We start from the raw sequence: 16,384 nt of genomic DNA on the forward strand, positions 1-16,384 counted from the left end.
TTTCAAGTATTCAACAACTATATAAAAATAAGAGACGTATATGTACTATCTATTATGACAATTAATTTAATTTTGTTACTTTATAAACACATCAATAAACAGGACAATTATTTTAAAATATTAAAAATTTCCTATATCTAAAATAAAAATAAAGATCGAATTGTTGACATTTAATTAAGGAAATATGAATTTCTTTAGCTCAATTAAATTATGAAACATAGCATTTATTCGGATATAAATGTTTTATGCCTATAAAATATACATTTTCCTGTTTTACTTTGGTAAATTCCAATATTTTCTTTTTAATTATTTTAATGTAAAATTATATCTATTTTAACTCTTTATCCACCCTTTTGTCTCTAATATGACATTGTTGTTTAATTTTTATCTTTTTGAACTCATCTTTAAACATTTTTTTATTCAATAAAAAATAATTTTAATACACAAATAATATAAAATATTTTATAAAATTATTCAACTGCAGCTAAAGTTTTTTAGCTAATCATTTAGATAAACAAAGTAAAAAATAATTAACTTCAGTAATATAATTAAATAATTAAATGTTAGTATAAAATTGGGATATGAAAATCGTTTTTTAGATGAAAATTAAATTTTGAACAAAAATAATTACATTTTATATAATTTTAAGAACAAATTTTAATACATTTTATACAAGTATTTAAAAAAATAAAAATAAAAGTGAGACTCGAACTCACACTCTTTAGGTAAATATAAAAAAAAGAAAATATAGGAAGCCAATGAAATATCTGTACAATATATACAATAGGGTTTAGGGATATCAGATATTTATTATTCCTACTATTCGAATAGTTATTTTGAACAATATAAGTGTATTGTATTTAAAAAATTAATAATATTTTATCTTAAATGTTTATTTTTAATTCTTATTAAACTAAATAAACAGCATATTATACACATTATATAAATATTCTATTAATTTTTTAAAAAAATTAAAAAAATTATACCATTTAAATTATAATTTATTGATAATTTTATACGAATATTTAATTACTTAGTTTATTCGCCCGTGCATCAAAATTAAACTTACAATAAATTTATAAAAAATTGCAGTGCTTATTTTGTCTCCTCCCTCTTTCTGTGTGTGAAGAGAAATTAGAAAATATATGTCTTTGTCAATGGAATCATGAGAATTGAGAAGGAGCAATGCTAAGTGTGTGTGTATATAAAGCAATCCATTGCTACCACTTTCCTTCCACCTTCCATCTTTTCCGTTTTCCGTTTCCCTTTCTCTTCCCTCTCTCTGTTCTCTTCTTACCTTCTTCACTCACTCACATTCAATTATTGGAAACCTAACAGCACAACGAATTCAATCGAAACAAGAAACAAAAATGAAATATGTTTTGGTAACCGGTGGAGTTGTGAGTGGACTTGGAAAGGGAGTAACTGCCAGTAGTATTGGCTTGCTTCTCAAAGCTTGTGGACTTCGAGTAACTGCTATCAAAATTGGCATGTTTTTCTTTTCCTTCAACTATTTAACCATGCACGCGCGATAATTGTTACTTTCTTTTCGGATTTAGATTTACAAAGTGTTCAACTCTTTCTTTCAATTTTGGAATGGAGCGAGCTGGTACGTTAAATTCAAGTCTCACATTCTGAATTTTGATTTACAGATCCTTACTTGAACACAGATGCCGGAACAATGTCACCATTCGAGCATGGAGAAGTGTTTGTGTTGGATGACGGAGGCGAGGTACACAATTTCTCGCTAATTATGAATTATCCATCTACAATTTTCAATTTGACGCTAGATTCTCCCAAAAATGAAAAGGAAAAGCATGTTTGTTTGTTTGAAGAGAAAATGAAGGGAAAAGAAAAGTTAGTTAGGTAGCAACTTTAGGCAAAATTTTCCGGAGTGAATAGATCAAAAGCACATGGTGTTTGTTAATTTCTTACTTTTTTTAAGTAGAATTATAAAAAGAGAAATGATGAATCTTGATAGGTGGACCTGGATCTTGGAAACTATGAGCGCTTTATGGATATCAAGTTGACTCGTGATAATAACATAACCACTGGGAAGATTTACCAGGCAAGTTTCTTTTTTTCTTTCTTTCTTCACACTCCAACATGTTTTCAATAATATATGATGTTGTTTACTTGTTTCAGTTCAGTGTTTTCTCCTCTTTTAGATTCTGAAAAAAAAAAAAAAGAAATTGCAAATTTACAAAAGAACCCCCCCTTGTTTATGTTTATCTCCTTCAGTTTTGGATTTTTTAAACCAGTCAAGAGTTAACAATATTCAACTCATACAATGAAAATTTGTGGTTGTGATTGCTGATGCAGCACACATTAAGATTAAGACTCTGTTTGGATATTGTCACTGGAGATAACAAAATTCTTCTGTATTTTTGAAACAAAAATGCTATCCAAACACTAAAAATCAGCTACCAAATATGTTTAACTCATTTTTAATGTATATTTTGTACTACGACGTATATTCTATACGACCGACTGATGTTCTGTCTACGCGTGAAAATAGAAATAGAAAATATCTGTTTCTATGGTTTCTCCTTTTTTTTAAAAAAAAGGCTCAGCTGAGCTGAATGTTTTATTTTATTTTATTTTAATTTTAATTTTAATTTGTTTATTTATTTTTTGCAGTCTGTAATTGAAAAGGAGAGAAGAGGAGACTATTTGGGAAAGACTGTTCAGGTTCCACAGCTTAATTTTGTGATTTTCTTTTTAATTCTTTTTTCAATGTTTGTGGTGTCTAATGATGTTTTTGTATTTCATCTTTTTAGGTTGTCCCTCATATCACGGATGCAATTCAAGAGTGGATAGAAAGGGTGGCCCACATACCAGTAGATGGAAAACCAGGTTCAGCTGATGTCTGTGTCATTGAATTGGGTGGAACCATAGGTAACACACTTACGCTCTTCTAAACAATCTTTTCTTTTTCTTCTTCTTTTTTAATACATTTTTTAATGTCTTAGATAACATTATTACTAAATCCTTGGTTTTATTATATGCAGGTGATATTGAGTCCATGCCATTTATTCAGGCATTAGGACAATTCTCATATAAAGTAGGTAAGAATGATACAAAATTTTATGGCAAAGATTGTTTCTCTGATGAATACCTGATGTACAAATTGAAGTATGTGTATCTGTATCCGTATGGAGCACTTATATACTACTAATTTTATGGCAAAGATTGTTTCTCTGATAATACTTGATGTACAAATTGAAGTATGTGCATCGTATTTGTATCTGTATCCCTATCCATATCGAGTACTTAATGTGTGTGTATGTATGTATGCAGGTGCTGGCAACTTCTGTTTAGTTCATGTCAGCCTTGTTCCTGTTTTGAACTGTGTTGGTGAACAGGTAAGAATAATAACACACGTCTTTTGAACAATTCTTCAAGGACTATGTATGATTCATGTAGAAGATTTGGTTGGTTTCATCTGAGCGTGGCAAATTTTGATTTTGATTTTGGTTTCAGAAAACAAAACCAACCCAGCATAGTGTTAGAGGACTAAGAGGTCAAGGACTGGCTCCACATATCTTAGCATGCCGCAGCACAATGGTTCCTTTCTCCTTCCCTCTCTCACATGCGTGCATGCATGCACACACAAAATATATATAAATCAATCTTATCCATGACAAAAAAAACATACTGGTGACAAATTAGTCATTCAGGATTTTGAAAGGCGACGAATTTGTCTCTCACTAGTTCTTTAGTGGACAAGTTCGTCCTTACTCATCTCAATACATGCACAAATTTTGTATGAAATGACTAACCTGTCGCTTTTTATATCCGTAATGATGGAAGCCAAATTTTTTTTTTTAAAGCCCGAGAGTCGGGTTTATACCTCTTATTGGTGAACAAATGTGCACAAAACACACAAGGATTTTGATGTATATTTTCATTTTAGGGGTCTAACACAATTGCTTCTCAGGTTCTGGATGAAGCTGCTAAAGGAAAACTCTCTCAGTTTTGCCTGATTCCGGTATGTGGTTTTAAGGATTAAAGATATTTAGATGATCTTAAGTTTTGAAATGATTATCAGTTTTCTAAATTGAAATTATGTATGTATCTATGTATGTTTCCAGGGAGAAAACATAATTACTCTGTATGATGTTCCCAATATCTGGCACATTCCTTTGCTTCTAAGAGTAAGTTTCTTCCTAAAACTGCTGAACTTCACAAATCATATCTTAGTTTTAGGTACCAATTTCACAAAATTTTCTTATTCTGGTCTATAGGATCAGAAGGCTCATGAAGCAATATTTAAAGTGCTGAACCTTAATTGGTTAGTTTCACAAACTCCCTCAAGAATTTTTCTATTTCTTGTCCTTGAATTAATGGAAATTGATTTTTTTTGTCCTTTTGATCTTTCTTGACGGCTTAATTTGTGGTTTTGTATATACAGTGTAATTAAGGAGCCTAGATTAGATGAATGGACTAACAGAGCTGAGGCTTGCGATTTGCTGCATGAACCAGTGAGTTTCTGCTCGAAATCCAACCTTGTTCGTTGTTTGTGATTATTGGCAATAGTTTTAATGTTATGTCTTGCAAATTTCAGGTTCGTATAGCCTTGGTGGGAAAATATACAGAGCTTTCGGATGCCTACCTCTCTGTTCTTAAGGTCGAGTTAGCTATATAAACTCTTGCTGCATCATTATTATGATTTTCTCAAGATTCATTCTGCTATGAACTTGCAAAGCTTATTTAGATTTTCTTAGAAATAACATTGTTACTTACAATATCGACTTTTCAGGCCTTAGTGCATGCTTCTGTTGATTGCCGAAAGAAACTTTTTGTCGACTGGATTCCTGCAAGCAACCTTGAAGATGCAACTGCAAAGGAGGTAACATCAATTTTTGATTCATTTACATTGCATGAGCATGTTATTTATTTTTTTAATCATCGCAGCTTCTTCTCATTGTTCCTTTTTTTAATTTTGCAGAATCCAGATGCTTATAAGGCTGCATGGAAGTTGTTGAAGGTTTGAATTGCAGTCTTTTAATATCAATTACCTTCTCTTTAATTCCAAGAAATTTCAGTGTTCATTATCTAACTAGTGTCTTTATATTCAGGGTGCTGAAGGTATTCTTGTTCCCGGAGGATTCGGGGATAGAGGAGTGCAAGGAAAAATTCTCGCAGTTAAATATGCCCGCGAAAACAGAATTCCATTCCTTGGCATCTGTCTTGGAATGCAGATTGCTGTCGTAGAGTTTGCACGATCTGTTCTGGGTGTAAAAGATGCTACAAGCACTGAATTCGATCCGAATACCAAGAGTCCATATGTTATATTCATGCCTGAGGTGTCTATTCTTGTGTCAACTATGTTCAGTGCTAAGAAAAGTGTCTGTTATTCCTATGTGTGATTTTCTTAAACCGATTTTTTTAGGGATCGAAAACACATATGGGGGGTACCATGCGTCTCGGATCGAGGAGGACATATTTCCAAACCAAAGAATGCAAATCTGCAAAACTGTAAGTATTAATACTCCACAGAATTATTTGTTGAAGACCATTTTTGTGATCATGCAGGACAATATGATCATTTTTAATTTTGCATTCAATAAGTAGATAAACATATACATATACATATATACTGTTATTAGGATTTTAACCTTTAGACCCTCCCTCTTAGATATGGCTGCAGAAGCTTCATTGATGAGAGACATCGGCATAGATATGAGGTATTGCATTGCCATGCATGAGAAATTATTACTCTGTAAAATTTGTGTATCGGACAGAAAATGATCGTCACCATATATATGCAGGTGAATCCTGATTTTGTATCTCGCCTCGAAAATGCTGGTCTTTCGTTTACTGGGAAGGACGAAACCGGCCAGCGCATGGAGGTTAATACATTCTGATGGAACTTACGCTTAGTATAAGTCTATAATCATATGCTTTAAATCTAAATTCTTGTTGTTTATTCATGCTGCAGATTGCTGAACTACCTAATCATCCATACTTTGTTGGTGTTCAATTCCATCCTGAATTTAAATCAAGACCAGGAAAACCTTCTCCTTTATTCTTAGGTAATTCTTTGATTCTTGTCATCCAAGTTAAATTTCAAGTTTATCATCTATTGCATTCTGGTACTAAGACTAGATTGAGACTTGCGCGATGCATAGACAGAAAAAATGGATAGTAAAAATTTCTGTTTACATGATCTTGTCGTGCACAGGGTTTATTGCAGCAGCATGCGGCCAACTGGATGTGGTCTTACAGCGCTGTTCAAACGTTGACAGCAATGGTCTTCTAAAAGTCCCACCAATCAAAACATACCAAAAAAAAAGTTCACTAAAGCCAAGTTATAGGCCCCCAGAATATGTTTTGGAAAGTGTCAAGGGTTTGAATTTCTAAGTTGGCTATGCTGGTCTTTTGTTTCTTGTGAATTGGTGAAATTACTGTGGAGGGCTTTTCAGTTATTGCTGTTGTCTCTGAGAACCAAGTCTTGTACAGTCAATTGAACCTTGGTGGTAGGGTATATAGTGTTTCAGAGGATACAAAGAGAGAGAGAAAGAAAGAAAGAGCTTGGGATCCCTTTCTTTTTAATGGGGGCAAGCTTGTTTTATGTTTTTATTATAATTGTGTCAGCAGGGTGAGGAACTCTCTTTTAGCTTCCTTTTTATCTTATGTTTTAGTGCAATGGCAAAGCTTTGGTTTTTGCATAGATTTTCATGATGTCTATAGAGTGCAAAGAAATTTCTTGTGGACTTTAATGTTTTATTTCTATATTATTGACTGAATGACTGTAATGTTAAGCTTCTTTTTCCTTTAGGTTGTCATGTACTAATTATTTCAAAACCAGCATATATGTATCACAAATTTACAAAGATTAAGAAATGATTTAACCAAACCATATTATATTTAATGTCTTAGATTCTTAACCATCAAAGTAAAAAAATTGGTGCATCAACAGAACTTGTCATAAAGTTTGGTCCCCTCTCTTTTTGGTTCCCTAAGTGAAAGCTGAGGTGATATCCACATCAACTTTTTATTTTAACTTGTAAGGGGAAAGTGGAACCAATGCATGTGATGTTTTTCCAAATTGACAATGAATCCCTAAGTTGAGAAGGGTCCTCCTACTTACCCCCAACAAAGATGAGGTAAACAACTAAACATACCACAACATCAGTCAACCAACAATTCAAGGGGGTTTGATATTTTTCGTTTGCCATTGCTCGAGTCTAACTGTCTAAGTTACACTCATGCCTTGAGCACCTTAAAAAGAAGAAACATTTTAGTTTATTAACTAAAGATGTAAAGCTCACTTGAATTATTATATATTTTTTCTCACCTTATCCTAATCTGACAAACCAAAAATTAATCCGCTTTAAATCTAAACTACATTTAAGGATTGTTATTGACCAATAGGTTACTGCGTATACAAAACATGATTCAAATATCCCGACACATGATTAAACAGACGAGTGAACTGAACACTCGTCCAACTCAAATTTGTTAGCTCACTTGAATTATAAAATTTAGTCCCACATTATAACATGAAGCATTTTTTTTTTTCTCTTTTTTGGATGAAACAACTAACATTTGGGTTTTATTACTTGGAAGTAAAATCCTAACTAGTTCTGCCTGACCCAACGGAGTTCTCACAAAGGGATAGAAAATTTTCAGCCATTTTTTAAAAAATTATTATTTATTTCTAAGGATCAAAGCTGTTAAGTTTGAAAAACTAATATGATCAAACATTTTTTTTATGATATGAGGGGCCATAGGCCCAAGAAAGGTAAAAAAAACAAAAGAAAAACCAAAGAAAGTACACTAGCGCCTACGGGGAAGCATTATTAATTAATTGATTTGTTTGATGAATTTGGTGAGTGTGCAGAAGAACAACTCAGTTTTTATAATGGGCCAAAAGCCAAACAAGCCCAAACTGATCATTGAATTAATTTAGCCTGGTACAAATTAATAATGGTTGAAACCTTGAAATTAAAAGAAAAGAAATCCTAGGCCCAAATTAAACAAGTCACATATCAAATTGGTCCAACATTAGTGGCTGCAGAAACAAAGAGAAATCAAAATGGGCTAAACAAATGGAACCAAGCCCAATTAAAGAAAACAACCCAAGAGTCAAGAATGATAATTCAAAACAAAAGAAAAGAAGAAAATGACCCAAGGATTTTAAAGCATGCTTCGGTTACTCATGATTTGGAACTGGAAGTAAAAATTCAATTGAGTTTAATTTCATTAAAAGCATGCTTCGGTTACTACACCTCTTCGTAAGTGTAACTCCAAATTCAATTGAGTTTAATTTACATTGAAAGCTTCACACGTTACTTTATGTATTGGGTAATGGAAGTGAGAATTCAGTTTAGTTTAATTTCATTTAATGCTTCCATCAAAAGTTTCTTTTTTCTCTCTTATCTCTTCTCTCTCCTTCGGTCACGTCTATCATCAGAAAAGAAGATAGAAAAAAAAATGAAGCCTCAGAAAAATGGCTATGAAGAAAGGCTCAGAAAGATATTTTTTACAGAAGGAAAGATTTGAAAAAAGGCTTCAAGATTTTGTTGCCAAGAAAAGAAAAGGATCGACTTCGGTCAGGAAGTAGGTCTACCTTGATAAAAAGTTTATTTTTGCTTTTTGTTCTACCAAGAAGAAGATAGCCTCTCTAGAGGGAAAGAAGCAAAAATGGAAAGCTTGAAACCAGTCTGGATCAGAACTACATCAACGCTCATAATCAAATCTTGGGGCCAAAGTCAAGTTCTAGGGTCCAGATTGAAGAAGATGGATGAAAAATGATGAGAGAGATGCATGCAACAGATTCGGGTGATCTCTCTCTCTCTCTCCTCTGGTGAAGCCGCCGCTACTCTGATGTTGGAGAAGAAGACGGTGGTAGGGTTGAACATGATTCAACCTTGGAAGTTTCACTCTTCTATATTAAGGGTGAACGGCCAAGGGTTGAAGGTAAGGAGTGAGAGCACACATTTGGGTTCCCATAGCTCTTTGAGCTGTTTATTCTTCTCCTTCATGGCTTTCATTGAATATTTCTTTTTTTTCAGTTTAGTCTGTCTGTGTTTCATTGGTAAAAGAAAAAATGTGAGGTTTTGTAAGAAAAAGCCAATGAGTAGAAAAAAGTAGAGAGTTAAAGAAAAAGTCATAGTTATTTTAGAAATTTTTTGTATGTATTTCTATTTTATTGTTATGAACCTGAGGGGATTCTCTTGCAAGTTGGGTTAGCACTTTGCGGTTAAAAGCTAGGTTTGAGTCCTAGTCAAGTTCAGGTTGGGTTAGAATCTGGACTTGTTTTCTTACAAGTTGGGTGAGCACTTTGCTGTTAAAAGCTAAGGTGAGTCCTAGTCAAGTTCAGATTGGGTTAGAATCTGGACTTGTCCCAGATAGGATTGGGTAGATCCTAGAGAGAATTGGTGAATATAATTTTGTTGAAGATAGTGAAATTCTGTCACTGTTGTGATGGAGACTGGATGTAGACTGCATTGCACTTAGCACCTGAATCAGGATACATCTTGGTGTGATTCTCTCTTCTCTGCTTTGTTTCTGCTTCTGGCACTCAGGAGACAAAATAAAAAATGTCTCTCAATCTATTACGAGACAAAATAAAAATGTCTCTTAACTTTTTATGAGACAAAAGTAAAAATATCTTCTGAAATTTTTTTACAAGGGCAAAAGTAATATTCTGCAAAAAGGGTAGCTAAGATTCAATCCCCCTTCTCTTAGTCACAGATTACCATCAATTGGTATCATAGCTTGTTCTCAAAGAGATCAAGTTTCACAGCTTAGAGGAAAGATCTTGATGGTGAACTACATGGGTTCCAACACAGTGGCTTATATTCTGACAGAAGGACAGTCCAACAACAGACCTACATTCTTCAACAAAAAAAAGGAACTACAACTATGAGAAAGAAAGAATGAAGATCCTTATTCAGTCAGTTGATTACAACCTATGGAAGATAATCATAAATGGTCCTCAAGTCCCTACAAAGGCTGGCACTAGTGGTGTTGTCTCTCCCAAAGCCAAAGCAGAATGGAATGAAAATGACAAAAAGAAGGGAAAACTAAATGCTAATGCTGTCAACATGCTGAACTATGCAATCAGCTTTAAGGAATACCGGAAGGTTTCAAGATACAAAACAGTAAAGAAAACCTTGGATAATCTTCAAGTCACACATGAGGGCACTATACAAGTAAAAGAAATCAGAATTAACATGCTGAGTAAAGAGTATGAGATGTTCTCTATGAAGGAAGGAGAATCAAGTGATGACATGTTCAAGAGATTCTCTATCATCATTAATAGTTTGGATGCTATGTGGATTACTCATTCCGAACAGATGTTAATGAGAAAAGTCTTGAGAAACTTGACAAGGGAGTGAAAAACTAAGGCCACTGTTATCTTATCTATGAAAGCAGTAACCTAAGACAAATGATCTATAATGAGTTGAGAGGAAAAAAATCACTCACAAAAAAATGATATAAAAAAAGAAAAAAAGTGGCTCTTAAATCTTGCACTGAATCATTGGATGATGAATCCAGTGACTGTTTATAAGATGACGAGTTTGTATGTTTTGCTAGGAAACTTAAAAGGATGATGGGATTCAAAAGAAGAAGCAGAAGTGACAACTCAAAGAAATTAAAAAGGAAGGGACTTATGTCTTCTTGGGAGGATCTCAAGACTGACTCAGATGAGGAAGAAGACTCCAAAGATAGAGCACAAATATGTTTCATGGTTGATGAAGATCAACAAAAAGAGGTAAATTACTATGACTTATCTCTTGATGATTTGCATGTGACTATTGATGATCTCACTCACTATTATGAAATATTGCTGAATAAATATAATAAATACAAATCTAAAAATGAAGTTTTAAAAACTGAAAATGAGTTTTTGAAAGAAAAAGGTGAAGGAGACCAAATGTGCTTTTGATCTCTTTGAGAAAAATAGATTCTTAAAATCTGAAATGAAAAAGTTCAAAGGAAAGCACATTATTGATCCCTCTCAAGAACTTGTTGCTGAAAATAAAAGATTAAATGATATGATCAAAAGTTTGAATAATGATTTAGCAAAATGTGCACATAGTTCAAGCAATTTGGACAAATTACTTGCTAATTAAAGACCTTTGTTTGAGAAATCAGATTTAGGATTCGTAACAAAAAATTATGCAAATTTTGAAAAAAATCACTTGCAAAATTCACAGAATCATCTTCAAAATAAAATCATCATTTGATAAATCTGGTCTTGGATATTCATCTCACATTGATGTTGACTTTAAAAAAATCATATTTTAAAAAAATGCATCTTATTCAAAATTTGAACCTGCTTCAAATAACTCTGGTCTGGGTTACATCTCTAACAATGAGGCCGTTTTTAGAAAACTCTTCTTTCACAAAAGAGCCTCAAGTTCTAGAAATTCATATGTGGCAAGAAATTCTAGATTAAAATTTTTTTGCAAGAGGAGGTACTAATGTTAGAGATGAATTTTTCAAAAAATACACCATTTTTCAAATACCAGAAAATTCAAATCATTTGATCACCATCAGCATCATATCTTAAATTGTTCTCAGCAACATGCTCACACAAATCTCTCTTTTAATTGCAACAAATATGGTCATTCTTCTTCTTAATGCTTTATTGATAAAAGAAGAGTAGAAAACAAAATATACAAGGTTGTTTGTAATTTTAATGCATTTGGGCAATCAAGAAGGATTAACTTCAAAGAATCCAAATTATTTTGGATACCTAAAAAATTTGTGCAGTTTTACTTAGCATCCAAGAAGAAGAAAGACATGTGATACTTGAATAGGGGATGCTCTAGGCACATGACCGAAAAGTCCACTTTCTTCATCAGGCTTGATATATATACGATGGAAGCTTTGTGACTTTCGGTTACAATAAAAAATTGTGGCCGTAGGTAAGGTTGGTAAGAATTTCTCAACTTTCATTGATGTTGTATTTTGAGTTGATGGGTTGAAACACAATCTTCTAGACATTAGCCAATTGTGTGATTTATATTATTTGTTTATTTTCAAGAAATTGGAATGTTTGGTGGTAAAAAAAATTTGAAAATAGTGTTTGAAGCTAAAAGATGCAATAATGTGTACGGACTAACCTTAGAGGAACTAAAAGAACAAAATGTAGCTTGTTTTACTTCTATGAAATCTGAAAAATGGTTATGGCACAAGAAACTGGAACATGCAAACATACTTTAAATTTCTAAGCTTGTGAAAAAGAATGTGGTTAGAGGTCTTCTTAAAATAAAATTTGACAAAGACATCATTTATGATGATTGTCAATTGGGTAAACAAGCTAAAAAATTTTTTAAACCCAAAGATGACATCTCAACCAAAAGAACAGTGAAAATGCTATATATTGATCTTTTTGGTCCTATAAGGACTCAAAGTCTTGGTGGTAAGCACTATAGCTTAGTGATGTTTCATGACTATATTAAGTTTGGATGGATTATTTTCTTAACTCATAAGAATGATGTCTTTCTTGCTTTTTCAACTCTATGCAAAAAGATCCAAAATAATTTTTTTTAAAATTATTTTTTTAAGAAGTGATCATGAAAATGAGTTTGGAAATCAATACTTTGATGAATTTGGTATTTCATATAATTTTTCATGTCCTAAAATACCTCAATAAAATAGAGTTGTTGAAAGGAGAAATAGAGGCCTTCAAGAAATGACTAGGGATATATATGTTTTGGTGAAAATGAAATTCCAAAATTCTTTTGAACTGAAGCTATATTTTGAACAAAATGAGATTAGAAAAGTTTTAAAGAAAACACCATGTGAGCTTTGAAAAGGAGTACCACCCAATCTTAAGTACTTTCATACTTTTGGATGTAAATATTTTGTGTTAAACTCTAAAGATAATCTTAGAAAATTTGATCCAAAATCTTATGCAGGTATCTTTGTTGGATATTCAACCTCTAGTAAAGCTTATAGAATTTATATCAAGAAACATAGAATAATTGAGGAGTCCATACATATCATTTTCTTATGATTCTAACTCTATTTCAAGTGTTGTTGAGAAAATTGATGCAGAAACTGAAATTGTACAAAATTCAGATAGAATTCAAGAAAAAGACAAATCTGAACTTACAATAAAAGATGTTGTTCACAATTCTACAGACCAGAATCTAGGAGATGATTCTATTTTGTCTCCTCCTGACATAGAAATTTATGAAAATCTCAATGGAACTGATCATGTTCATACTCAACCTGAGATCACCTCACTAAAATCAAGAATGAAAGTTCTTAAAGAACTATCTACATGAAGAAAATACTTGAAGATCTCTCTTGGATAAAAGCGATGGAGGAAGAGCTGGTCCAATTTGAGAAAAATAAAGTTTGAACTCTAATGCCTTATCCGAATGCTGGGTATTGTGATGCAGATTTTGCTGAGATCGTGTGAATAGAAGCAGTACTTCAAGAATTTGTTACTTTCTTGGACAATCCTTGAATGTGTGGTCAAGCAAGAAGCAAGTTACTGTTGCTCTGTCAACGGCTGAGGCCGAATATATCTCGACTTCCTCTTGTTCTCAATTGACTTGGTTTAAAACACAACTTGCACATTACAAATTACAAGTCAATAGTATCTCTATGTTTTATGACAACTTGAGTGCAATAATTTTTTTTTAAAAAAATCCTATTTTATACTCAAGAACTAAGCACATTGAAATAAGATTTCATTCGATAAAAGAACATGTACAAAAGAGAACAATTGACATACAATTTGTGAAATATGAGGATCAATTGGTTGATATTTTTACAAAACCTCTATGTGAAGATAGATTTTGTAAATTGAGAACTACTCTAGGGACTGTTGATTGATGAGTCTTTTGAAATAAATATTCTTAAAGATTTTTCTGGTTATTTTTGTCTCGCAGATTACAGGGAGACAAAACCGGGCAGATGATGACTCCCTCTAAGTTCCATGAAGTTCAGACTATGTGTTGATAATTTTAAATGAATTTAGATCTGAACTAAATCCTTGGTGGTCAAATGTGCTTCTTTAAAATCACCACTAAGCATAAGAAAAAGTTGTTTTATTTTATGAAGTGGGTCTCATTGTTTGTTTTGATCACATACAACAAAAAAAGAAGTATTTGCATTCATCATTTTTCAAGTCAAATAAGTTTCGAATTCTTTTTCAATTTTTATTTGACTTGTCATTTTAAAACTGCCTGTATTGTTTTTTAAAATTCAAAATTCTTTGAATCTCGTTTATTAAATTGGTTTGTGTTTTCAAAGGATTTTTAAACATTTAAAGCAGTTATTTTGATAATTTCTCATCTTCTCCACTATTTTCATTTTTCTTTACATATAAAATATTTTTAACTTATATTTTTTAGTATTTTGGTGTCGATATGAGTAATGAAATCCAAGACATAATTTTATATCTTAAGGGTAGTGGTGCTGTAAAGAAATCTAAGAAAAAGGGCACAAAGGACACGATTTTGAAAGAAGAGGAAGATCCTCTTACAACCAAGGATGAGGGATCTGACGTCTAGTCCTATTTGATGCAACTGTTTTCTTACAATTTGCTTTTTGATGATACATTTTACAACTTCTGTTGACACTAACACTATTATCTATTTTGTACTTGTGGTTTGCATATTGAACTATTTTCTGTGCAGGTTTACTATCCTTGATAACAACAGGGGGAGTAAGTAATGTGTGAAAATAATTTGAAATAGTTGAACTTATGATACGTGAGACTGGCTGTAATTTTTTTTTGTTTTAAACTATTATTTCATGTAGCTATGATTATGCATATTGCTCTATTGTGAATATTGCTTTGTTTTGTTATCTGAGTTTATTTTAGGCTGCTTGCTGCTGAAAAACTGTTTCTGAAATATTGGTTTATCATTAATTTTTGTTCTATTTTTAGATTTTAGTTGTTGAATTCTGTTAGGTGATTGTAACTTAGCTTTTACTTCTTTACATGATCTACACTTTTTGCATATGTGTTGAACTGTCTCTCCATACAGGTATCCCTCCTTAATGAAAATAGGAGAAAAAAGAAAATGAATTGAAAGGCTGCTGTTTGCTTTTATCTATGATGATAATGTTTGAAGCTACTGTTTTTTATTTGAATTTATTTTTACAAATATGCAGTTTGATATGCTATTTTCATTTGAATTTGTTTTTTTATAGCTTAGCATCTGAACTCTTGAATAAATAGCTTTTAATTAATATTTGGTTTAGCTCTGATTGATGCATGTTTTAAGGTTGGCCAATGATTTTTGTGAATTGATAAGAGTCTTGCAAATTTTGATATATGATGTGTCCCTCCTTGATGACAAAAGGGGGAGAAAAACAAAAAAACGAAAAAAAAGGATGAATTGAAACTGTTTAGTTTCCTTGATTAAAATTGTTTTTGCCTTGTTTTGCTCTGTGTTATGATCTGATTTTGCTTTATTTTGAGTATTCTGATTTTTGTAGATATATGTCAACTTGAGTCTTGATTATTTTGATAAATGTGATGTTTGGATTATAGAATTTTATTAGGGTATTTGATAAACATTTTTGTTGTGAAAAACTGGCTCGGCCTTAAAGGTTCCAATCCTTGAATTTTTTATTTCTTGGAACCCATTGAAGCTTGTATACAATTTTTTTTTTGCTTTCTTGAATATCTTGTTGAACCAGGCACATATTAATGGGGAGCTTATTGAACAAAAAGAAAGGGGAAGATTTCGGCAAATCTTCAAAGAGAAGTTATTTATTCTAACTCTTTCAATTCAGTTTAATAATGTTCGTCATAAAAAAAAAAAATTGTTGAGTTTAAAAAATTAATATGATGATCAAATATTATTAATTAATTATTTTGTTTGATAAATTTGGTGAGTGTGCAGGAAAACAACTCAGTTTTCATAATGGGCCAAAAGCCAAACAAGTCCAAGCTGATAATTGAATTAATTTAGCCTTGTGCAAATTAATAATGGCTAAAACCTTGAAATTAAAGAAAAGAAATCCTAGGCTCAAATTAAACAAGCCACATATCAAATTGGTCCAACATTAGTGGCCTAAGAAATAAAGAGAAATCAAAATGGGCTAAACAAATGGAACCAACCCCAATTAAAGGAAACAACCCAAGAGTCAAGAATGATAATTCAAAACAAAAGAAAAGAAGAAAATGATCCAAGGATTTCAAGGCATGCTTCGGTTACTCCATGACTTGGGATTGAAAAGTAAAAATTCAATTGAGTTTAATTTCATTAAAAACAGGCTTCGGTTACGACACTCCTTGGTAACTGCAATTTCAGATTCAATTGAGTTCAATTTACATTGAAAGCTTCACACGTTACTTTATGTTTTGGGTAATAGAAGTGAGAATTCATTTTGGTTTAATTTCATTTAATGCTTCCATCAAAAGTTTCTTTTTTCTCTCTTCTCTCTCCTC

At 32.1% G+C, this 16,384-nt stretch overlaps 1 protein-coding gene across 1 annotated transcript; it reads left to right on the forward strand.

Moving 5' to 3' along the window:
• The first annotated feature begins 1,224 nt into the window (after positions 1-1,224).
• Positions 1,225-6,678, forward strand: LOC130967997 (uncharacterized). The gene is made up of 21 exons (XM_057893072.1): positions 1,225-1,488; positions 1,653-1,732; positions 1,982-2,068; positions 2,641-2,691; positions 2,781-2,898; positions 3,012-3,068; positions 3,301-3,365; positions 3,484-3,567; positions 3,941-3,991; positions 4,095-4,157; positions 4,248-4,294; positions 4,415-4,484; positions 4,568-4,630; positions 4,763-4,852; positions 4,952-4,990; positions 5,082-5,309; positions 5,396-5,481; positions 5,642-5,690; positions 5,775-5,855; positions 5,945-6,038; positions 6,188-6,678. The coding sequence occupies exons 1-21, from the start codon at positions 1,371-1,373 to the stop codon at positions 6,364-6,366; spliced, it is 1,800 nt and encodes a 599-aa protein (XP_057749055.1). The 5' UTR covers positions 1,225-1,370; the 3' UTR covers positions 6,367-6,678.
• The last annotated feature ends 9,706 nt before the right edge of the window (positions 6,679-16,384 follow it).

The sequence above is a fragment of the Arachis stenosperma genome, chromosome 1, assembly GCF_014773155.1.
Source record: "Arachis stenosperma cultivar V10309 chromosome 1, arast.V10309.gnm1.PFL2, whole genome shotgun sequence".
In the NCBI taxonomy this organism is placed as follows: domain Eukaryota; kingdom Viridiplantae; phylum Streptophyta; class Magnoliopsida; order Fabales; family Fabaceae; genus Arachis; species Arachis stenosperma.

Coding starts and splice junctions, on each gene's coding strand:
- LOC130967997 (XM_057893072.1), top strand. CDS start 1,371: ATGAAATATGTTTTGGTAACCGGTGGAGTTGTGAGTGGACTTGGAAAG. Junction 2,899..3,011: donor TGAATTGGGTGGAACCATAG/GTAACACACTTA, acceptor TATTATATGCAG/GTGATATTGAGTCCATGCCA. Junction 5,856..5,944: donor AAACCGGCCAGCGCATGGAG/GTTAATACATTC, acceptor TTCATGCTGCAG/ATTGCTGAACTACCTAATCA.